Raw genomic sequence first — 24,455 nt, 5'->3', positions numbered from 1 at the left:
CACAGATTGTATTTGTATTTATTATGGATCCCCATTAGCTGCTGCAAGCTAATCTTCCTGGGGTCCAGCAAAGATTAAGGCAGTTATACATTTTAAAAACATTACAATTCATTCATAACAGATTTCACAACAGATTAAGAGCGCCCGCAGGCCTCTATTCTACTACCACTTATTGTGATAGTGACCGTATACCAATTACAAGCTCAATCTGGACTAGTACCAACATCTTGGAGCTAAATAGAAAGTCTGCAGTGTCACAATACTTCTGTTCAGCGTGACATTTACTTCATCCAATTCAACCAGGAAAGATTTCTCTACACTTGGGAGGTAGGCCTAAATTTGGGAAAGAATCACATTTGATTTTGGTAATCACATTTCTGCTTATCTTCATGTTACAACAAGGATGCTGAGGTGGCATCTGATTAGTGTAAGGAATGTGTATAAGGTTACATTATATAAGGCTAAGGATTCCGTCAGGCTCATTCCAAACTAATGGAATTTCAGATTCTCAGTAACAATTTCATGCTTCCTTGTTTGATTATGAAAGCTTCTTAATTCATCCCTCGCAGGCTCTACATTTCTTAATGTTGGTTAGATAGAAGGCAAATATATTTATCTCAAAGGTCAAAACACTGCTGGCCTTCTAAGATGTTGTCATTGTCATTGGCTCTAACCTCAATCCTATAACTTTCTCTTGTCCCTCTCCCTTTGTGCAGGAGACTTCAGAACTTCCTGTGACTGTCCTTAGGAGATTTTAACTTCCCCTCTCTGGGATGCATGATTCACTGCGCCCCTGAAACACAACACAAGTCAATCTAGAGCAGCAGATAAAGTTAATTAGGGAAGGGGACCATTGATCAAGGCCAGTGCACTCATAAATATGTGTGGGATGGCACCTCAATGGCAGGAAGTGCTTGGACTTGACTCTAGTGAACGCGGAGGGGAGAGCCACTCAATACACCCATAAAGTGTACTGTAGGGTTGGTCAGTACAGCTAAAGCTGCTGACCCCTTTTTGTCTTGGGCTAAACCATATGAGTTGAGAAAGAATGTCATCATGATAGCAGCCTACACTCATCATGTACAGTAAGCACATAACTGTTTATGTATGTTGATATTTGTCAGTAGGACTTCTTCTGTGTACTACAACAGGTGCATACTAGTTACATACTACACTGAACAAAAATATAAACGCAACATGCAACAATTTCAAAGATTTTACTGAGTTAAAGTTCATATAAGGAAATCAGTCAATTGAAATAAATAAATTAGGCCCTAATCTATGTATTTCACATGACTGGGAATACAGATATACATCTGTTGGTCACAGATACCTTAAAAAATGGTAGGAGTGGATAAAAAAAACAGTCAGTATCTGGTGTGACCACCATTTGCCTCATGCAGCAGGACACATCTCCTTCACATAGAGTTGATCAGGTTGTTGATTGTGGCCTGTGGAATGTTGTCCCACTCCTTTTCAACGGCTGTGCGAAGTTGCTGGATATTGGCGGGAACTGGAACACGCTGTCGTACACGGTGATCCAGAGCATCCCAAACATGCTCAATGGGTGACATGTCTGGTGAGTATGCAGGTCATTGAAGAACTGGGGCATTTTCCGCTTCCAGGACTTCTGTACAGATGCTTTAGACATTGAGCCGTGAATTATCATGCTGAAACATGAGGTGATGGCGGCAGATGAATGGCACGACAATGGGCCTCAGGATCTCGTCATGGTATCTCTGTGCATTCAAATTGCCATCGATAAAATGCAGTTGTGTTCGTTGTCTGTAGCTCATGCCTGCCCTACCATAACTCTACCGCCACCATGGGGCACTTTGTTCACAATGATGACATCAGCAAACCGCTCGCCCACAGTTGGCGATACAGTTGAAACCGGCGTGCCAGTGGCCAACTTGTTCAGTGTGCCAGTGGCCATAGAAGGTGAGCATTTGCCCACTGAAGTCGGTCACAACGCCGAACTGCAGTCAGGTCAAGACCCTGGTGAAGGCGACGAGCACGCAGATGAGCTTACCTGAGACTGTTTCTGACAGTTTGTGCACAAAATGTTCGGTTGTGCAAAACAACTGTTTCATCAGCTGTCAGGGTGGCTGGTCTCAAACAATCCTGCAGGTGAAGAAGCAAGATGTGGAGGTCCTGGGCTGGTCTGCGGTGGTGAGGCCAGTTGGACGTACTTTCAAATTCTCTAAAATGACGTTGGAGGCGGCTTATGTTAGAGAAATTTACATTCAATTATCTGGCAACAGCTCTGGTGGACATTCCTGCAGTAAGCATGCCAATTGCGCACTCCCTCAAAACTTGAGACATCTGTGGCATGGTTGTGTGGCCTTGATATGCCCCAACTGTCAGTTGGATGAATTGTCTTGGCAAAGGAGAAATACTAACTTTCTGTAATCAAATTTTATAGAACTAAGCGTTTTGTGCATATGGAAAATGTCCGGGATATTTTATTTCAGCTCATGATACCTGGGACCAACATTGTGTTTATATTTTAGTTCAGTGTACATACTGTACAGCTCAGTATCTGTGGAAGACATGGGTTAGCTTTGAAGCATGTGTGCTGTAATTGCTATCACATTTGCTCTCAGAGCCAAGCGAAGAGCTCTAGACTAAAACTAGACAAGGGAGAGTGGAAAACAAAATGTAATTTCGATTCTTTTGTTGAAATGACCTTTGGAAATATAACTCATTCTAGTGAGCAGATAACTGGCAAACGTTTCTGTTTGGATGTGCAATATACATTAATACAGTTGTCAAGGAGCCACTCACACCCTTTCCGTGTTTACAATGGTAAGGTCCTCAGAGCCCAGAGCTAGAGGAGCAGATGACCTTAACTCAAACTGAAGCAAATAAAAAAGAGGTAGGGAATCTTATCTTTTTTTATCGACTCCATTTCAAAAAGTTTCTATTCTGAGATTCTAATAATATTAGTCCCACATTCTGTAGAATTGATGTGAATTCTACATTCAAACCTGCATCATGGTATTTACACAGTAGTTGTTTGTGCCATGGTCATATAAAACCACAGAATGAATTTGGGTTCTGTAAACCTACTACTGTACCAGGTAGTGTATATGGGCAGAAGTTTGTCAACAGACACTTGAAGAGATTGAACGAGATCTTAACCACAACAAATGTGTAACACATTGTACAAATTGGATTAGAAACAAACCATATGATTGTGAAAAAAATAAACAATCGGGACCCGTTTTGGCTCAAAACCCAAGCCTTTATGACCCGTCTTTTACATTTCCATTGTGAGTTGGATTGAATTCCAGCCATGTGCAGCAATGGCGTAGAACTAAATACTGAGTGTAGAGCACACAATATCCTGTAGATGGAGATGTTACTCTTTCAACAAGTGCTACAATATCAGAGTTGGGGTAAAAAAAAACATTCACTCATATTGTAATTAATTATTCATAGAAATCTGGAAACACTGGACAGCTACTTTAAAATCATCTGCTTCATACAGTGATTCATTATATTATTATAAATAAGATAATGTGTTTTTATTATGATAATAGCGCTGGTTTTGATTAGTCATCATAAAACATGTGTGTTGTTTTTATATTTGATATTGTCGGTCTCACGGTGGTGATCTCTCTAGAGAGGTGTGAAAAGGTATGTAAATAAGCATGTATATTAACAGTATAACATGTTCTGACATGGTGCTAACATTGGAACCACTTCTGGATTCACTTGTACTGTGTGAACATAAACAGGAGTAGCACTAATTTGGTTTACTTTTAAGTCAATTCAATTGAATACTTTTCTTCAGTTGGATTTTATGTGTAAAAAAAACATGCATTGTATTTCATTTGAATCTGCTCATCGGATATAGCTACTGTTATAGGTCATACGGTAGACACGGAACATAAAACAGTTTGTGTAGTTTTCATTTTTACTAAAAATAATTTGCAGCTTATGAAAATAGCGGAACAAAATATGATACATCCAGTCATATCTAATGTGTCTGAATAATACATACAGTAAATACAAATACATGTCATAATATACTGTGATATTAAATTAGCATAGTGGTACAACATTCTTCAAGAGGATAGAAAGGAACAGCAGCTTAAGGGAGATAGAAAAGAGAGAATTTGGATTGAGGCCCTGACACAACCTGTCTTAGTGGGTTAAAGACAACAACACGCTAACACCAGGGATCCCCAACCCTGTTCCTGGAGAACTACCATCCTGTACGTTTTCGTTCCAACCCGAAGCTAGCACACCTGATTCTAATAATTAGCTGGTTGATAAGCTGAATCGGGTTAGTTACAACTGGGGTTGGAGAGCCCTTCTCTACACTGTAAAAAATAATGTTACCTCTAGCCCACTGACTTAAGATTTCAAGTTGAATCAACTTGATAAACTAATGTCACTCATATTATGTTTTGTCAACTAATTTTGAACTACTAGTTGACGTAACCGATTGTAAGGCAGCCAGGTAACTTAACTTTTTAAGTTGAATCGTTTTTTTGTTAACAGTGCAAAACTACTTTTTGATATCATCAGTGTGGTATAAAACTGGGCAACTCGTCTACTAGACGGTCAGTATGGTAGGAAACAAATGCAGGGCTGTGCTGAAGATTAGCTGTCCATTGAGGGGTAGGGCTAGGGGGGATAGAAGGGGATGGGCTGTCCATTGAGGGGTAGAGCTAGGGGGGATAGAAGGGGATGGGCTGTCCATTGAGGGGTAGGGCTAGGGGGGATAGAAGGGGATGGGCTGTCCATTGAGGGGTAGAGCTAGGGGGGATAGAAGGGGATGGGCTGTCCATTGAGGGGTAGAGCTAGGGGGGATAGAAGGGGATGGGCTGTCCATTGAGGGGTAGAGCTAGGGGGGATAGAAGGGGATGGGCTGTCCATTGAGGGGTAGGGCTAGGGGGGATAGAAGGGGATGGGCTGTCCATTGAGGGGTAGGGCTAGGGGGGATAGAAGGGGATGGCCTGTCCATTGAGGGGTAGAGCTAGGGGGGATAAAAGGGGATGGGCTGTCCATTGAGGGGTAGAGCTAGGGGGGATAGAAGGGGATGGGCTGTCCATTGAGGGGTAGGGCTAGGGGGATAGAAGGGGATGGGCTGTCCATTGAGGGGTAGGGCTAGGGGGGATAGAAGGGGATGGGCTGTCCATTGAGGGGTAGAGCTAGGGGGGATAGAAGGGGATGGGCTGTCCATTGAGGGGTAGGGCTAGGGGGATAGAAGGGGATGGGCTGTCCATTGAGGGGTAGAGCTAGGGGGGGTAGAAGGGGATGGGCTGTCCATTGAGGGGTAGAGCTAGGGGGGATAGAAGGGGATGGGCTGTCCATTGAGGGGTAGGGCTAGGGGGATAGAAGGGGATGGGCTGTCCATTGAGGGGTAGGGCTAGGGGGGATAGAAGGGGATGGGCTGTCCATTGAGGGGTAGGGCTAGGGGGATAGAAGGGGATGGGCTGTCCATTGAGGGGTAGAGCTAGGGGGGATAGAAGGGGATGGGCTGTCCATTGAGGGGTAGGGCTAGGGGGATAGAAGGGGAGGGGCTGTCCATTGAGGGGTAGGGCTAGGGGGGATAGAAGGGGATGGGCTGTCCATTGAGGGGTAGAGCTAGGGGGGATAGAAGGGGATGGGCTGTCCATTGAGGGGTAGGGCTAGGGGGATAGAAGGGGATGGGCTGTCCATTGAGGGGTAGAGCTAGGGGGGGTAGAAGGGGATGGGCTGTCCATTGAGGGGTAGAGCTAGGGGGGATAGAAGGGGATGGGCTGTCCATTGAGGGGTAGGGCTAGGGGGATAGAAGGGGATGGGCTGTCCATTGAGGGGTAGGGCTAGGGGGATAGAAGGGGATGGGCTGTCCATTGAGGGGTAGGGCTAGGGGGGATAGAAGGGGATGGCCTGTCCATTGAGGGGTAGGGCTAGGGGGATAGAAGGGGATGGGCTGTCCATTGAGGGGTAGAGCTAGGGGGGATAGAAGGGGGTGGGCTGTCCATTGAGGGATAGAGCTAGGGGGGATAGAAGGGGATGGGCTGTCCATTGAGGGATAGAGCTAGGGGGGATAGAAGGGGATGGGCTGTCCATTGAGAGGTAGGGCTAGGGGGATAGAAGGGGATGGGCTGTCCATTGAGGGGTAGAGCTAGGGGGATAGAAGGGGATGGGCTGTCCATTGAGGGGTAGGGCCAGGGGGATAGAAGGGGATGGGCTGTCCATTGAGAGGTAGGGCTAGGGGGATAGAAGGGGATGGGCTGTCCATTGAGAGGTAGGGCTAGGGGGATAGAAGGGGATGGGCTGTCCATTGAGGGATAGAGCTAGGGGGGATAGAAGGGGATGGGCTGTCCATTGAGGAGTAGGGCTAGGGGGGATAGAAGGGGATGGGCTGTCCATTGAGGGGTAGGGCTAGGGGGGATAGAAGGGGATGGGCTGTCCATTGAGGGGTAGGGCTAGGGGGATAGAAGGGGATGGGCTGTCCATTGAGAGGGTGGAACAAGGGTGGAAGTAGGGTGAGGCTGGGGGCCAGTCTTTTAGAGTGAGTTGGCGGTGATGAAGACATAGATCCGGGCCAGGAACGTAGTGAAGGTGCCCTGTCTCCACAGCTTCATCTCCACATCGATCAGAAAGTCCCGTGGCTCACGCACCTGCCTGTGCATGTACACCGCGCCCGTGTAGGCGTTCAGCTTCCGCGTGCTAAAGTAGTTCTCCAAGTTGCCCTGGGTGATGCTGATGATGACGTTGTCCCCGGAGTAGGCAGGGGAGGGGCCGATGCGGAAGATTTGGGCAGGGATAACGATGTTGGTTTGGAAGCTCAGGTGGTAGTAGGTGATCCTGAGAGGAGAGTTCTGACAGTCCAGCAAGTTGGGGCAGCTCTGTCGTTCACAGCGCCTAGAGGACCAGCCAATGAGAGAGTCAGAATTTCAAAACTATATTAATCAGAATGAAAAACACTCACAGAATGAGAACAGTCAAAACATGAGTCAGATAGTCAGTCAGTCAGTCAGTCATGGAATCAACACATCATAAATAATAACAGTCAAATGGGCAGAATCATATAGGCAAAACATGACTGTTTTTCCAGGTCATTTCAGAATAATATAGAATAAGATAGAAGAGAAATAAAGCCAATCTTCTTCTGAATCCTAGCTGATCTATCATGGCCTCTGTGTCCACTGTGGCCTTTCTGTTTCACAGCTTTGATCTGATTACCCAGCCTGACACATTCCCCTCAAGGGAAACATTGTTCCTTCCTGCGTATACTCCACTAGTTGGAGAAAAACCTCTAAAGAACTTTGAACTTTGAGAAAATCAAGACAGCACAGTTTGCCAGCCCCAGAGGGCAACATGAAAATACCTCTGAAAATGTCCATTCATTGTTGTTTGAACTTTTCCAACAACACATAAGATTACAATTCTTCAATTCAACTGTAGTTCCTCTCGTTTCCAAGGAGTCCTGGGATATCGGATTAGTGGAGATACAGTCACTTACATGTCAGAGGATTTGCGGTAGTTCTGTGGACAGTCGAAGGACAGACAGCGAAAGCCTCCCTGGATGTTGTAGCAGGTCTCAGCCAAGGAGCAGTTATGGGCCCCGATGGTACACTCGTCTATGTCTGTAACCCAAACCATAGTCAGCTCAGAGGTAATGTGTGTGTGTGTATTATGTGTATGTAATGTGTGTATCAGTGTCTCCTCACCTCTGCAGGAGCGTCCGTTGGGAGACATGGTGTAACCGTACTCGGGACAGGCACACTGGTAGCTCCCTGGGACGTTGACACACTTAAAGGAACACAGGTGGCCAATGCTCTGGGCACACTCATCAATGTCTTCACAGGTGTGTCCATCCTCCCTTAGGTAGGAGCCCTGTCTGCAGTAACACTGGTAGGAGCCATAGATGTTGGCACACTCCTGACTGCAGGGGTTGCTTAGACACTCATTCACATCTGTAAGACATTCAAAGATGGAAAAATACTCCTAAAACAAATGCCATGACATCCATGACACCACGGAATGCAACATATGTCTGTGTCTCTGTCTCTCCACCAACATCCACTACTGTCCTATCAGTCGAATCTCACAGTCCTCTAGAGGTGTGATGGGGGAACAAAAGCCTTCTCTGTCCTGCTGGGGGTGTTGCAGGACAGACAGACAGGCAGACAGGCAGGCAGGCAGGCAGGCAGGCAGGCAGGCAGGCAGGCAGGCAGGCAGGCAGGCAGGCAGGCAGGCAGGCAGGCAGGCAGGCAGGCAGGCAGGCAGGCAGGCAGGCAGACAGACAGACAGACAGACAGACAGACAGACAGACAGACAGACAGACAGACAGACAGACAGACAGACAGACAGACAGACAGACAGACAGACAGACAGACAGGGACGGGCGGGCGGGCGGGCGGGCGGACGGACGGACGGACAGACGGACAGACACACCTTCACAGTTCTTGCCATCCCTGGATAAGCTGAACCCAGCGGTGCAGGAACACTGATAGGATCCCGGGGTGTTCTCACAGGTCTGGGCACAAAGGCGGCCAGGGTAGCGCCAACACTCGTTCACATCTAAAGAGAGTGGGTGTGTGTGTGTGTGTGTGTGTGTGTGTGTGTGTGTGTGTGTGTGTGTGTGTGTGTGTGTGTGTGTGTGTGTGTGTGTGTGTGTGTGTGTGTGTGTGAGTGAGTGAATATGCGTGTGTGTGTGAGAGAGAGAATATGCGTGTGTGTGTGAGAGAGAGAATATGCGTGTGTGTGAGAGAGAGAGAGAGAGAGAGAGAATGTGTGTATACAAAACATATGCATGTATGTGTGTGCACCTTCTTAGTGTATGTGTGTGAATAGGGGTTGGAAGTGGAAGGGCCAGCTGCCTGCTGATAAGTCAAAACACTCCACTGGAGTTCATTATTATTAAAGTCACATACCAGTGAATCAGCACACTGTCCTCTGCAGCGGCTGGCTGGCTGACTGACTGACTGACTGCAGCCCAGAGGAGCAGAGCAGCAAGAGTTAAGACTGCAGCAGGAGAGAGCTGCCTGGGAGACTAACTGCAGTAGGAGAGTGTTGCCTGGGAGACTAACTGCAGGAGGACAGAGCTGCCTGGGAGACTAACTGCAGGAGGAGAGAGCTGCCTGGGAGACTAACTGCAGGAGGAGAGAGCTGCCTGGGAGACTAACTGCAAGAGGAGAGAGCTGCCTGGGAGACTAACTGCAAGAGGAGAGAGCTGCCTGGGAGACTAACTGCAGCAGGAGAGAGCTGCCTGGGAGACTAACTGCAGCAGGAGAGTGTTGCCTGGGGGACTAACTGCAGCAGGAGAGTGTTGCCTGGGAGACTAACTGCAGGAGGACAGAGCTGCCTGGGCGACTAACTGCAGCAGGAGAGTGTTGCCTGGGAGACTAACTGCAGGAGGACAGAGCTGCCTGGGAGACTAACTGCAGGAGGAGAGAGCTGCCTGGGAGACTAACTGCAAGAGGAGATAGCTGCCTGGGAGACTAACTGCAAGAGGAGAGAGCTGCCTGGGAGACTAACTGCAAGAGGAGAGAGCTGCCTGGGAGACTAACTACAAGAGGAGAGAGCTGCCTGGGAGACTAACTGCAGCAGGAGAGTGTTGCCTGGGAGACTAACTGCAGCAGGAGAGTGTTGCCTGGGAGACTAACTACAGGAGGAGAGAGCTGCCTGGGAGACTAACTGCAGCAGGAGAGTGTTGCCTGGGAGACTAACTGCAGCAGGAGAGTGTTGCCTGGGAGACTAACTGCAGGAGGAGAGAGCTGCCTGGGAGACTAACTGCAGGAGGAGAGAGCTGCCTGGGAGACTAACTGCAGCAGGAGAGAGTTGCCTGGGAGACTAACTGCAGCAGGAGAGAGCTGCCTGGGAGACTAACTGCAGCAGGAGAGTGTTGCCTGGGAGACTAACTGCAGCAGGAGCGAGCTGCCTGGGAGACTAACTGCAGGAGGAGAGAGTTGCCTGGGAGACAAACTGCAGCAGGAGAGAGCTGCCTGGGAGACTAACTGCAGCAGGAGAGAGCTGCAGCAGGAGGCTAACTGCAGCAGGAGAGAGCTGCCTGGGAGACTAACTGCAGGAGGAGAGAGTTGCCTGGGAGACAAACTGCAGCAGGAGAGAGCTGCCTGGGAGACTAACTGCAGCAGGAGCGAGCTGCCTGGGAGACAAACTGCAGCAGGAGAGAGCTGCCTGGGAGACTAACTGCAGCAGGAGAGAGCTGCCTGGGAGACTAACTGCAGCAGGAGAGAGCTGCCTGGTAGACTAACTGCAGCAGGAGAGAGCTGCAGCAGGAGATATTTCAACTAGCCTACCAAACCACAGAGAACTACTCTGACAGAGATTTTTATTTAAATAAAAAAGTTAAAGGGAGAGCTTCTTCTCTTGAGGTCAGTAGGCAACACAGTACCTACCCACACAAGTCTTCCTGAACATGTCGTACTGGTAGCCCGTCTGGCAGTCACAGCGGTAGGAGCCGGGCAGGTTGTGGCAGATCTGTCCCTCACCACAGTGGTGTAGAGCGCTCTGACACTCATCCACATCTGGGCACAGGAAGAGCGGTAGAGAGGAAGAGAGGAAAGATACAGAGTGGGTACTGTGGCTCAATGTCAACCATCTCTATTAAAGACTTGTTGATGGTATTAACCATGGAAATGAAAACTCCACAGATCTGTATACCTCTCCTCCTCTTACCTATGCATCTGGCTCCGTCTGGGCTGGCATGGTAACCACGGCTACACATTATGATCTTCCTCTGGCAGCTGTAGGATCCCACAGTGTTGATACAGTTAAAGCCTGGACTGCAGGGCTGGCCCACTACACCACATTCATCTATGTCTGATGGATGGAGAGGACGATGGAGGGAGAAGAGAGGCCGGATGGACACAGGGTTGGAGACAGAGGGAGGGAGGTAGGAGAGAGAGTTGGAGACAGAGGGAGGGAGGGACAGTTTGAAGATAGAAAAGGAAGAACAGAGGACCACAGGAAGACAGGGTGAAAGAGAGGACAGCGTCCGAGAGAGATGTCAGCCAGTTAGTCACACTGTGTTACTCAGACATACATCATACACTCCCATTCCCTGGGATCATTTTGGTGTGTTTCCCTCTATTTTCTCATCTTCTAACCCTGCCTTTGACTGTTTTTCAGTGGTTCAGAGCTGCCTCGACATGCCCCAGTTCCTGTCCCCCAGGCTCATTCCTCAGTATCAGAATGTACTGACTGGAGGAGGGTTGGCTTTCATCCGCCCCACTGCTGCCCACTCTGCTCTGCTCCCCTCTGATTTCCCTCCTGTGTGGCATTCAAACCCTCTTTACCTGGTCTGGTCTGCTGGGTGTAGGTTTAAACCTCACTACCTGTGTGGCATTCAACCTCTCTTTACCTGGTCTGGTCTGCTGGGTGTAGGTTTAAACCTCACTACCTGTGTGGCATTCAACCTCTCTTTACCTGGTCTGGTCTGCTGGGTGTAGGTTTAAACCTCACTACCTGTGTGGCATTCAACCCCTCTTTACCTGGTCTGGTCTGCTGGGTGTAGGTTTAAACCTCACTACCTGTGTGGCATTCAACCTCTCTTTACCTGGTCTGGTCTGCTGGGTGTAGGTTTAAACCTCACTACCTGTGTGGCATTCAACCCCTCTTTACCTGGTCTGGTCTGCTGGGTGTAGGTTTAAACCTCACTACCTGTGTGGCATTCAACCCCTCTTTACCTGGTCTGGTCTGCTGGGTGTAGGTTTAAACCTCACTACCTGTGTGGCATTCAACCTCTCTTTACCTGGTCTGGTCTGCTGGGTGTAGGTTTAAACCTCACTACCTGTGTGGCATTCAACCCCTCTTTACCTGGTCTGGTCTGCTGGGTGTAGGTTTAAACCTCACTACCTGTGTGGCATTCAACCCCTCTTTACCTGGTCTGGTCTGCTGGGTGTAGGTTTAAACCTCACTACCTGTGTGGCATTCAACCTCTCTTTACCTGGTCTGGTCTGCTGGGTGTAGGTTTAAACCTCACTACCTGTGTGGCATTCAACCTCTCTTTACCTGGTCTGGTCTGCTGGGTGTAGGTTTAAACCTCACTACCTGTGTGGCATTCAACCTCTCTTTACCTGGTCTGGTCTACTGGGTGTAGGTTTAAACCTCACTACCTGTGTGGCATTCAACCTCTCTTTACCTGGTCTGGTCTGCTGGGTGTAGGTTTAAACCTCACTACCTGTGTGGCATTCAACCCCTCTTTACCTGGTCTGGTCTGCTGGGTGTAGGTTTAAACCTCACTACCTGTGTGGCATTCAACCTCTCTTTACCTGGTCTGGTCTACTGGGTGTAGGTTTAAACCTCACTACCTGTGTGGCATTCAACCCCTCTTTACCTGGTCTGGTCTACTGGGTGTAGGTTTAAACCTCACTACCTGTGTGGCATTCAACCTCTCTTTACCTGGTCTGGGTATACCTTTACATTTCTATCGACACACTGCTATAGTTATGTTCATAATGTTACATTCATACTATTACTCTTGTTAACAGCCCAGTTAGTCCCGACAGCCCCTCTTACCAATGCAGTTTCCATGTGTGTCCTGTGTGAAGCCCATGGAGCAGCGAGGTTTGGCATTACACCTGAACGAGCCCTCACTGTTCACACACTCAAAGCCTGGCCCACAGTTATGAGTCCCCTGAAAACACTCATCAACATCTGTAAACAGAGACAGGAATAAGCAGGATGCATATTATACATTGAATCTAATGTATGACAAATGATGTACAAACATGTTTGGTTGGTGATCTATTGTCAGTTTGTAATCAATCTATTGTAATCCATTAAGTTGCTTAGAGAAGTAAAACTCACACGTTAGCCTGTTAGAGTGTAACGTCTACTGTAACCACTGGGTGTCACTGTGTTACTGTGGCTTTGAGACAGCAGCTAAAGCGCTCCTAAATGACCAGATAAATCATTTCACATAGATCTATTTATACACTCTCCTTCCCCTTTAAGAAAACAATCAACAGTAAAATGGTTAATTCTCCAACTTCAGAGAGGATCCTAGGAATGTTCCCCCCACCTATCATCCTCATTACATTAACACAACAGCAAACACAGCTTATTATTTCTCCATGATGAATTATCTGCAATGAGCCAGCCTGTCAGACCATAGTTATGTGCATTAGTCTTCCTATTATCTGGTGTTTGTATCTGTGACAGTAGAGAGCAGTGAGTTCCCCCAGAGCACAGCTCCTTGCAGCTCTTTCACCTGTCTACACTGGGATTCCCCTGATGTCAATCACCCTGACACATCTGCTGTTGTACACAGCCTTGTCACTGCAGAGATATCACATCTGTCATAAACAGGGCTTAGAGAGCGAACTTCTCTGTGTGTGTGTGTGTGTGTGTGTGTGTATGTGTGTGTGTGCATGCAGAAAACAAGTGTGAGTGTGTGTCTTCCTCTGTGCATGAAGCCACATGTACTGTATGTCTGTGAGGCTCTATGATCCATGTAGGGACATCATACGGTATGTACCATGCTAAAGCCTCAGCTTGGCCCCTGGAAAGGGCAAGGCTTCAACTAGCACATTAAGACAATCCTGGTCTTGGCACGGCTGGCACAGGACTGAGTGAAGCTCTGACAGACCCAGACATACTGAGACAGAGCGAGACCGCGGTCAGGGACAGGAATAAACGTGTGAGAGACTGGCAGGGTGCTCAGTCGCAGTCAAAGCAATACTTTAGGAAGGTAATTGGCTCATGACAAATCAAGGAGGGAGCTGGCTCGACAACCTCACAGAGGCCAGGGTGTTCACTCTACCCAAGCAGGGACAGCAATTATTGGATGAGAAATTGGGGAAGACAATCAACTCCTTGAGTAAGCAGTGAGGAGAGAATTTGCTTTCTTTGTAAGATGTCGGAGGGGACGGGACTTCAGTCGATGAGAGGGGAGTTTAATTGATGTGAAGTAATGGGCAGGGAATTGAAAGAGTAGTAGAAACATAACAACACAGTCTCCATCCCACACTCCAACCAGCTGACAGAAGTGGCAGCAGTTATGAGCACCGTGTTTAAATGCTCATTTGGTTGACTCACTGCGGTGGGAGTTTAATTTCCGTTGAAGCCCAGAGCAGCTGTAGCCCCTACTCTAACACTCTCTACCAGAGCAGCTGTAGCCCCTACTCTAACACTCTCTACCAGAGCAGCTGTAGCCCCTACTCTAACACCCTCCACCAGAGCAGCTGTAGCCCCTACTCTAACACTCTCCACCAGAGCAGCTGTAGCCCCTACTCTAACACTCTCTACCAGAGCAGCTGTAGCCCCTACTCTAACACTCTCCACCAGAGCAGCTGTAGCCCCTACTCTAACACTCTCCACCAGAGCAGCTGTATCCCCTACTCTAACACTCTCCACCAGAGCAGCTGTAGCCCCTACTCTAACACCCTCCACCAGAGCAGCTGTAGCCCCTACTCTAACACCCTCCACCAGAACAGTTGTAGCCCCTACTCTAACACTCTCCACCAGAGCAGCTGTAGCCCCTACTCTAACACCCTCCACCAGAACAGCTGTAGCCCCTACTCTATCACTCTCCACCAGAGCAGCTGTAGCCCCTACTCTAACACTCTCCACCAGAGCAGCTGTAGCCCCTACTCTAACACTCTCCACCAGAGCAGCTGTAGCCCCTACTCTAACACTCTCCACCAGAGCAGCTGTAGACCCTACTCTAACACTCTCTACCAGAGCAGCTGTAGCCCCTACTCTAACACTCTCCACCAGAGCAGCTGTACCCCCTACTCTAACACTCTCTACCAGAGCAGCTGTAGCCCCTACTCTAACACCCTCCACCAGAACAGCTGTAGCCCCTACTCTAACACTCTCTACCAGAGCAGCTGTAGCCCCTACTCTAACACTCTCCACCAGAACAGCTGTATCCCCTACTCTAACACTCTCCACCAGAGCAGCTGTAGCCCCTACTCTAACACTCTCTACCAGAGCAGCCCCTACGCTAACCACTTTCCACCAGAGCAGCTGTAGCCCCTACTCTAACACCCTCCACCAGAGCAGCTGTAGCCCCTACTCTAACCACTCTCCACCAGAGCAGCTGTAGCACCTACTCTAACACTCTCCACCAGAGCAGCTGTAGCCCCTACTCTAACACTCTCCACCAGAGCAACTGTAGCCCCTACTCTAACAACTCTCCACCAGAGCAGCTGTAGCCCCTACTCTAACCACTCTCTACCAGAGCAGCTGTAGCCCCTACTCTAACACTCTCTACCAGAGCAGCTGTAGCCCCTACTCTAACACTCTCCACCAGAGCAGCTGTAGCCCCTACTCTAACCACTCTCCACCAGAGCAGCTGTAGCCCCTACTCTAACACTCTCCACCAGAGCAGCTGTAGCCCCTACTCTAACACTCTCCACCAGAGCAGCTGTAGCCCCTACTCTAACCACTCTCCACCAGAGCAGCTGTATCCCCTACTCTAACACTCTCTACCAGAGCAGCTGTAGCCCCTACTCTAACCACTCTCCACCAGAGCAGCTGTAGCCCCTACTCTAAAACTCTCCACCAGAGCAGCTGTAGCCCCTACTCTAACACTCTCCACCAGAGCAGCTGTAGTCCCTACTCTAACACTCTCCACCAGAGCAGCTGTAGCCCCTACTCTAACACTCTCCACCAGAGCAGCTGTAGCCCCTACTCTAACACTCTCTACCAGAGCAGCCCCTACTCTAACCACTTTCCACCAGAGCAGCTGTAGCCCCTACTCTAACACTCTCCACCAGAGCAGCTCTAGCCCCTACTCTAACACCCTCCACCAGAGCAGCTGTAGCCCCTACTCTAACACTCTCTACCAGAGCAGCTGTAGCCCCTACTCTAACACCCTCCACCAGAGCAGCTGTAGCCCCTACTCTAACACTCTCCACCAGAGCAGCTGTAGCCCCTACTCTAACACTCTCCACCAGAGCAGCTGTAGCCCCTACTCTAACACCCTCCACCAGAGCAGCTGTAGCCCCTACTCTAACACTCTCTACCAGAGCAGCTGTAGCCCCTACTCTAACACCCTCCACCAGAGCAGCTGTAGCCCCTACTCTAACACTCTCCACCAGAGCAGCTGTAGCCCCTACTCTATCACTCTCCACCAGAGCAGCTGTAGCCCCTACTCTAACCACTCTCCACCAGAGCAGCTGTAGCCCCTACTCTAACACTCTCCACCAGAGCAGCTGTAGCCCCTACTCTAACACTCTCCACCAGAGCAGCTGTAGCCCCTACTCTAACCACTCTCCACCAGAGCAGCTGTAGCCCCTACTCTAACACTCTCCACCAGAGCAGCTGTAGCCCCTACTCTAACAATCTCCACCAGAGCAGCTGTAGCCCCTACTCTAACCACTCTCCACCAGAGCAGCTGTAGCCCCTACTCTAACCACTCTCCACCAGAGCAGCTGTAGCCCCTACTCTAACCACTCTCCACCAGAGCAGCTGTAGCCCCTACTCTAACACTCTCCACCAGAGCAGCTGTAGTCCCTACTCTAACACTCTCCACCAGAGCAGCTGTAGCCCCTACTCTAACACTCTCCACCAGAGCAGCTGTAGCCCCTACTCTAACACTCTCTACCAGAGCAGCCCCTACTCTAACCACTTTCCACCAGAGCAGCTGTAGCCCCTACTCTAACACCCTCCACCAGAGCAGCTGTAGCCCCTACTCTAAAAATCTCTACCAGAGCAGCTGTAGCCCCTACTCTAACACTCTCCACCAGAGCAGCTGTAGCCCCTACTCTAACACTCTCCACCAGAACAGCTGTAGCCCCTACTCTAACACCCTCCACCAGAGCAGCTGTAGCCCCTACTCTAACCACTCTCCATCAGAGCAGCTGTAGCCCCTACTCTAACACTCTCCACCAGAGCAGCTGTAGACCCTACTCTAACCACTTCCACCAGAGCATCTGTAGCCCCTACTCTAACACTCTCCACCAGAGAAGCTGTAGCCCCTACTCTAACACCCTCCACCAGAGCAGCTGTAGCCCCTACTCTAACACTCTCTACCAGAGCAGCTGTAGCCCCTACTCTAACACTCTCCACCAGAGCAGCTGTAGCCCCTACTCTAACCAATCTCCACCAGAGCAGCTGTAGCCCCTACTCTAACACCCTCCACCAGAGCAGCTGTAGCCCCTACTCTAACCACTCTCTACCAGAGAAGCTGTAGCCCCTACTCTAACACTCTCCATCAGAGCAGCTGTAGCCCCTACTCTAACACTCTCCACCAGAGCAGCTGTAGCCCCTACTCTAACACTCTCTACCAGAGCAGCTGTAGCCCCTACTCTAACAATCTCCACCAGAGCAGCTGTAGCCCCTACTCTAACACTCTCTACCAGAGCAGCTGTAGCCCCTACTCTAACACTCTCTACCAGAGCAGCTGTAGCCCCTACTCTAACACTCTCCACCAGAGCAGCTGTAGCCCCTACTCTAACCACTCTCCACCAGAGCAGCTGTAGCCCCTACTCTAACACTCTCCACCAGAGCAGCTGTAGCCCCTACTCTAACACTCTCTACCAGAGCAACTGTAGCCCCTACTCTAACCACTCTCCACCAGAGCAGCTGTAGCCCCTACTCTAACCACTCTCCACCAGAGCAGCTGTAGCCCCTACTCTAACACTCTCCACCAGAGCAACTGTAGCCCCTACTCTAACCACTCTCCACCAGAGCAGCTGTAGCCCCTACTCTAACCACTCTCTACCAGAGCAGCTGTAGCCCCTACTCTAACCACTCTCCACCAGAGCAGCTGTAACACCTACTCTAACACTCTCAACCAGAGCAGCTGTAGCCCCTACTCTAACCACTCTCCACCAGAGCAGCTGTAGCCCCTACTCTAACACGCTCCACCAGAGCAGCTGTAGCCCCTACTCTAACACTCTCCACCAGAGCAGCTGTAGCCCCTACTCTAACCTCTCTCCAACAGAGCAGCTGTAGCCCCTACTCTAACACTCTACACCAGAGCAGCTGTAGCCCCTACTCTAACACTCTCCACCAGAGCAGCTGTAGCCCCTACTCTAACACCCTCCACCAGAGCAGCTGTAGCCCCTACTCTAACACTCTCCACCAGAACAGCTGTATCCCCTACTCTAACACTCTCCACCAAAGCAGCTGTAGCCCCTACTCTAACACCCTCCACCAGAGCAGCTGTAGCCCCTACTCTAACCACTCTCCACCAGAGCAGCTGTAGCCCCTACTCTAACCACTCTCCACCAGAGCAGCTGTAGCCCCTACTCTAACACTCTCCACCAGAGCAGCTGTAGCCCCTACTCTAACACTCTCCACCAGAGCAGCTGTAGTCCCAACTCTAACACTCTCCACCAGAGCAGCCCCTACTCTAACCACTTTCCACCAGAGCAGCTGTAGCCCCTACTCTAACACCCTCCACCAGAGCAGCTGTAGCCCCTACTCTAACCACTCTCCACCAGAGCAGCTGTAGCCCCTACTCTAACACTCTCCACCAGAGCAGCTGTAGCCCCTACTCTAACACTCTCTACCAGAGCAACTGTAGCCCCTACTCTAACCACTCTCCACCAGAGCAGCTGTAGCCCCTACTCTAACCACTCTCCACCAGAGCAGCTGTAGCCCCTACTCTAACACTCTCCACCAGAGCAACTGTAGCCCCTACTCTAACAACTCTCCACCAGAGCAGCTGTAGCCCCTACTCTAACCACTCTCTACCAGAGCAGCTGTAGCCCCTACTCTAACCACTCTCCACCAGAGCAGCTGTAACCCCTACTCTAACACTCTCCACCAGAGCAGCTGTAGCCCCTACTCTAACCACTCTCCACCAGAGCAGCTGTAGCCCCTACTCTAACACTCTCCACCAGAGCAGCTGTAGCCCCTACTCTAACACTCTCCACCAGAGCAGCTGTAGCCCCTACTCTAACCACTCTCCACCAGAGTAGATGTAGCCCCTACTCTAACACTCTCCACCAGAGCAGCTGTAGCCCCTACTCTAACACTCTCCACCAGAGCAGCTGTAGCCCCTACTCTAACACCCTCCACCAGAGCAGCTGTAGCCCCTACTCTAACACTCTCCACCAGAACAGCTGTATCCCCTACTCTAACACTCTCCACCAAAGCAGCTGTAGCCCCTACTCTAACACCCTCCACCAGAGCAGCTGTAGCCCCTACTCTAACCACTCTCCACCAGAGCAGCTGTAGCCCCTACTCTAACCACTCTCCACCAGAGCAGCTGTAGCCCCTACTCTAACACTCTCCACCAGAGCAGCAGTAGCCCCTACTCTAACACTCTCCACCAGAGCAGCTGTAGTCCCTACTCTAACACTCTCCACCAGAGCAGCTGTAGCCCCTACTCTAACACCCTCCACCAGAGCAGCTGTAGCCCCTACTCTAACACTCTCTACCAGAGCAGCTGTAGCCCCTACTCTAACACTCTCCACCAGAGCAGCTGTAGCCCCTACTCTAACACTCTCCACCAGAACAGCTGTAGCCCCTACTCTAACACCCTCCACCAGAGCAGCTGTAGCCCCTACTCTAACACTCTCCACCAGAGCAGCTGTAGCCCCTACTCTAACACTCTCCACCAGAGCAGCTGTAGCCCCTACTCTATCACTCTCCACCAGAGCAGCTGTAGCCCCTACTCTAACCACTCTCCACCAGAGCAGCTGTAGCCCCTACTCTAACACTCTCCACCAGAGCAGCTGTAGCCCCTACTCTAACACTCTCCACCAGAGCAGCTGTAGCCCCTACTCTAACACTCTCCACCAGAGCAGCTGTAGCCCCTACTCTAACCACTCTCCACCAGAGCAGCTGTAGCCCCTACTCTAACACTCTCCACCAGAGCAGCTGTAGCCCCTACACTAACACTCTCCAGCAGAGCAGCTGAAGCCCCTACTCTAACACTCTCCACCAGAGCAGCTGTAGCCCCTACTCTAACCACTCTCCACCAGAGCAGCTGTAGCCCCTACTCTAACACTCTCCACCAGAGCAGCTGTAGCCCCTACTCTAACACTCTCCACCAGAGCAGCTGTAGCCCCTACTCTAACACTCTCCACCAGAGCAGCTGTAGCCCCTACTCTAACCACTCTCCACCAGAGCAGCTGTAGCCCCTACTCTAACCACTCTCCACCAGAGCAGCTGTAGCCCCTACTCTAACCACTCTCCACCAGAGCAGCTGTAGCCCCTACTCTAACACTCTCCACCAGAGCAGCTGTAGTCCCTACTCTAACACTCTCCACCAGAGCAGCTGTAGCCCCTACTCTAACACTCTCCACCAGAGCAGCTGTAGCCCCTACTCTATCCACTTCCACCAGAGCATCTGTAGCCTCTACTCTAACACCCTCCACCAGAGCAGCTGTAGCCCCTACTCTAACACTCTCTACCAGAGCAGCTGTAGCCCCTACTCTAACACTCTCCACCAGAGCAGCTGTAGCCCCTACTCTAACCAATCTCCACCAGAGCAGCTGTAGCCCCTACTCTAACACCCTCCACCAGAGCAGCTGTAGCCCCTACTCTAACCACTCTCTACCAGAGAAGCTGTAGCCCCTACTCTAACACTCTCCATCAGAGCAGCTGTAGCCCCTACTCTAACACTCTCTACCAGAGCAGCTGTAGCCCCTACTCTAACACTCTCCACCAGAGCAGCTGTAGCCCCTACTCTATCACTCTCCACCAGAGCAGCTGTAGCCCCTACTCTAACCACTCTCCACCAGAGCAGCTGTAGCCCCTACGCTAACACTCTCCACCAGAGCAGCTGTAGCCCCTACTCTAACACTCTCCACCAGAGCAGCTGTAGCCCCTACTCTAACCACTCTCCACCAGAGCAGCTGTAGCCCCTACTCTAACACTCTCCACCAGAGCAGCTGTAGCCCCTACACTAACACTCTCCAGCAGAGCAGCTGAAGCCCCTACTCTAACACTCTCCACCAGAGCAGCTGTAGCCCCTACTCTAACCAATCTCCACCAGAGCAGCTGTAGCCCCTACTCTAACACCCTCCACCAGAGCAGCTGTAGCCCCTACTCTAACCACTCTCTACCAGAGAAGCTGTAGCCCCTACTCTAACACTCTCCATCAGAGCAGCTGTAGCCCCTACTCTAACACTCTCTACCAGAGCAGCTGTAGCCCCTACTCTAACACTCTCCACCAGAGCAGCTGTAGCCCCTACTCTAACACTCTCCACCAGAGCAGCTGTAGCCCCTACTCTAACACTCTCCACCAGAGCAGCTGTAGCACCTACTCTAACACCCTCCACCAGAGCAGCTGTAGCCCCTACTATAACACTCTCCACCAGAGCAGCTGTAGCCCCTACTCTAACACTCTCCACCAGAGCAGCTGTAGCCCCTACTCTATCACTCTCCACCAGAGCAGCTGTAGCCCCTACTCTAACCACTCTCCACCAGAGCAGCTGTAGCCCCTACTCTAACACTCTCCACCAGAGCAGCTGTAGCCCCTACTCTAACACTCTCCACCAGAGCAGCTGTAGCCCCTACTCTAACCACTCTCCACCAGAGCAGCTGTAGCCCCTACTCTAACACTCTCCACCAGAGCAGCTGTAGCCCCTAATCTAACACTCTCCAGCAGAGCAGCTGAAGCCCCTACTCTAACACCCTCCACCAGAGCAGCTGTAGCCCCTACTCTAACCACTCTCTACCAGAGCAGCTGTAGCCCCTACTCTAACACTCTCCATCAGAGCAGCTGTAGCCCCTACTCTAACACTCTCTACCAGAGCAGCTGTAGCCCCTACTCTAACACTCTCCACCAGAGCAGCTGTAGCCCCTACTCTAACACTCTCCACCAGAGCAGCTGTACCCCCTACTCTAACACCCTCCACCAGAGCAGCTGTAGCCCCTAATCTAACACTCTCCACCAGAGCAGCTGTAGCCCCTACTCTAACACTCTCCACCAGAGCAGCTGTAGCCCCTACTCTAACACTCTCCACCAGAGCAGCTGTAGCCCCTACTCTATCACTCTCCACAAGAGCAGCTGTAGCCCCTACTCTAACCACTCTCCACCAGAGCAGCTGTAGCCCCTACTCTAACACTCTCCACCAGAGCAGCTGTAGCCCCTACTCTAACACTCTCCACCAGAGCAGCTGTAGCCCCTACTCTAACCACTCTCCACCAGAGCAGCTGTAGCCCCTACTCTAACACTCTCCACCAGAGCAGCTGTAGCCCCTACTCTAACACTCTCCACCAGAGCAGCTGTAGCCCCTACTCTAACACTCTCCACCAGAGCAGCTGTACCCCCTACTCTAACACTCTCCATCAGAGCAGCTGTAGCCCCTACTCTAACACTCTCCACCAGAGCAGCTGTAGCCCCTACTCTAACACTCTCCACCAGAGCAGCTGTAGCACCTACTCTAACACCCTCCACTAGAGCAGCTGTAGCCCCTACTCTAACACCCTCCACCAGAGCAGCTGTAGCCCCTACTCTAACACTCTCCACCAGAGCAGCTGTAGCCCCTACTCTAACACTCTCCACCAGAGCAGCTGTAGCCCCTACTCTAACACTCTCCACCAGAGCAGCTGTAGCCCCTACTCTATCACTCTCCACCAGAGCAGCTGTAGCCCCTACTCTACTCTAACCACTCTCCACCAGAGCAGCTGTAGCCCCTACTCTAACACTCTCCACCAGAGCAGCTGTAGCCCCTACTCTAACACTCTCCACCAGAGCAGCTGTAGCCCCTACTCTAACCACTCTCCACCAGAGCAGCTGTAGCCCCTACTCTAACACTCTCCACCAGAGCAGCTGTAGCCCCTACTCTAACACTCTCCAGCAGAGCAGCTGAAGCCCCTACTCTAACACTCTCCACCAGAGCAGCTGTAGGCCCTACTCTAACCACTCTCCACCAGAGCAGCTGTAGCCCCTACTCTAACACTCTCCACCAGAGCAGCTGTAGCCCCTACTCTAACACTCTCCACCAGAGCAGCTGTAGCCCCTACTCTAACCACTCTCCACCAGAGCAGCTGTAGCCCCTACTCTAACACTCTCCACCAGAGCAGCTGTAGCCCCTACTCTAACACTCTCCAGCAGAGCAGCTGAAGCCCCTACTCTAACACCCTCCACCAGAGCAGCTGTAGCCCCTACTCTAACCACTCTCTACCAGAGCAGCTGTAGCCCCTACTCTAACACTCTCCATCAGAGCAGCTGTAGCCCCTACTCTAACACTCTCTACCAGAGCAGCTGTAGCCCCTACTCTAACACTCTCCACCAGAGCAGCTGTAGCCCCTACTCTAACACTCTCCACCAGAGCAGCTGTACCCCCTACTCTAACACTCTCCATCAGAGCAGCTGTAGCCCCTACTCTAACACTCTCCACCAGAGCAGCTGTAGCCCCTACTCTAACCACTCTCCACCAGAGCAGCTGTAGCCCCTACTCTAACACTCTCCACCAGAGCAGCTGTAGCCCCTACTCTAACACTCTCCACCAGAGCAGCTGTTGCCCCTACTCTAACACTCTCTACCAGAGCAGCCCCTACTCTAACACTCTCCACCAGAGCAGCTGTAGCCCCTACTCTAACACCCTCCACCAGAGCAGCTGTAGCCCCTACTCTAACCACTCTCCACCAGAGCAGCTGTAGCCCCTACTCTAACACTCTCCACCAGAGCAGCTGTAGCCCCTACTCTAACCACTCTCCACCAGAGCAGCTGTAGCCCCTACTCTAACACTCTCTACTAGAGCAGCTGTAGCCCCTACTCTAACACCCTCCACCAGAGCAGCTGTAGCCCCTACTCTAACACTCTCTACCAGAGCAGCTGTAGCCCCTACTCTAACACTCTCTACCAGAGCAGCTGTAGCCCCTACTCTAACACTCTCTACCAGAGCAGCTGTAGACCCTACTCTAACACTCTCCACCAGAGCAGCTGTAGACCCTACTCTAACACTCTCCACCAGAGCAGCTGTAGCCCCTACTCTAACACTCTCCACCAGAGCAGCTGTAGCCCCTACTCTAACCACTCTCTACCAGAGCAGCTGTAGCCCCTACTCTAACACTCTCCACCAGAGCACCTGTAGCCCCTACTCTAACACTCTCCACCAGAGCAGCTGTAGCCCCTACTCTAACACTCTCCACCAGAGCAGCTGTAGCCCCTACTCTAACACTCTCCACCAGAGCAGCTGTAGCCCTTACTCTAACACTCTCCACCAGAGCAGCTGTAGCCCCTACTCTAACACTCTCTACTAGAGCAGCTGTAGCCCCTACTCTAACACCCTCCACCAGAGCAGCTGTAGCCCCTACTCTAACACTCTCTACCAGAGCAGCTGTAGCCCCTACTCTAACACTCTCTACCAGAGCAGCTGTAGCCCCTACTCTAACACTCTCTACCAGAGCAGCTGTAGACCCTACTCTAACACTCTCCACCAGAGCAGCTGTAGACCCTACTCTAACACTCTCCACCAGAGCAGCTGTAGCCCCTACTCTAACACTCTCCACCAGAGCAGCTGTAGCCCCTACTCTAACCACTCTCTACCAGAGCAGCTGTAGCCCCTACTCTAACACTCTCCACCAGAGCACCTGTAGCCCCTACTCTAACACTCTCCACCAGAGCA

General features: G+C 51.0%; 1 protein-coding gene across 3 annotated transcripts in view; it reads right to left on the bottom strand.

The window, feature by feature from the left end:
* Nucleotides 1-3,901: 3,901 nt before the first annotated feature.
* The window catches only part of LOC115168404 (fibulin-2), a 72,060-nt gene continuing 51,506 nt past the window's right edge, over nucleotides 3,902-24,455 (bottom strand). For all 3 annotated transcript variants that reach the window (XM_029723650.1, XM_029723647.1, XM_029723648.1), the window contains 7 exons: nucleotides 12,490-12,627; nucleotides 10,648-10,791; nucleotides 10,368-10,496; nucleotides 8,404-8,529; nucleotides 7,677-7,922; nucleotides 7,469-7,592; nucleotides 3,902-6,867 (listed from right to left, as the gene is read on the bottom strand). In XM_029723650.1, coding sequence (XP_029579510.1) covers nucleotides 6,510-6,867; nucleotides 7,469-7,592; nucleotides 7,677-7,922; nucleotides 8,404-8,529; nucleotides 10,368-10,496; nucleotides 10,648-10,791; nucleotides 12,490-12,627 — 1,265 coding nt within the window. In that variant the 3' untranslated portion in view covers nucleotides 3,902-6,509. The remainder of the gene's footprint in view (nucleotides 6,868-7,468; nucleotides 7,593-7,676; nucleotides 7,923-8,403; nucleotides 8,530-10,367; nucleotides 10,497-10,647; nucleotides 10,792-12,489; nucleotides 12,628-24,455) is intronic.

This window comes from Salmo trutta, chromosome 30 (assembly GCF_901001165.1).
Source record: "Salmo trutta chromosome 30, fSalTru1.1, whole genome shotgun sequence".
In the NCBI taxonomy this organism is placed as follows: Eukaryota; Metazoa; Chordata; class Actinopteri; order Salmoniformes; family Salmonidae; genus Salmo; species Salmo trutta.
This window is presented reverse-complemented; position numbering and strand designations above follow the sequence as displayed.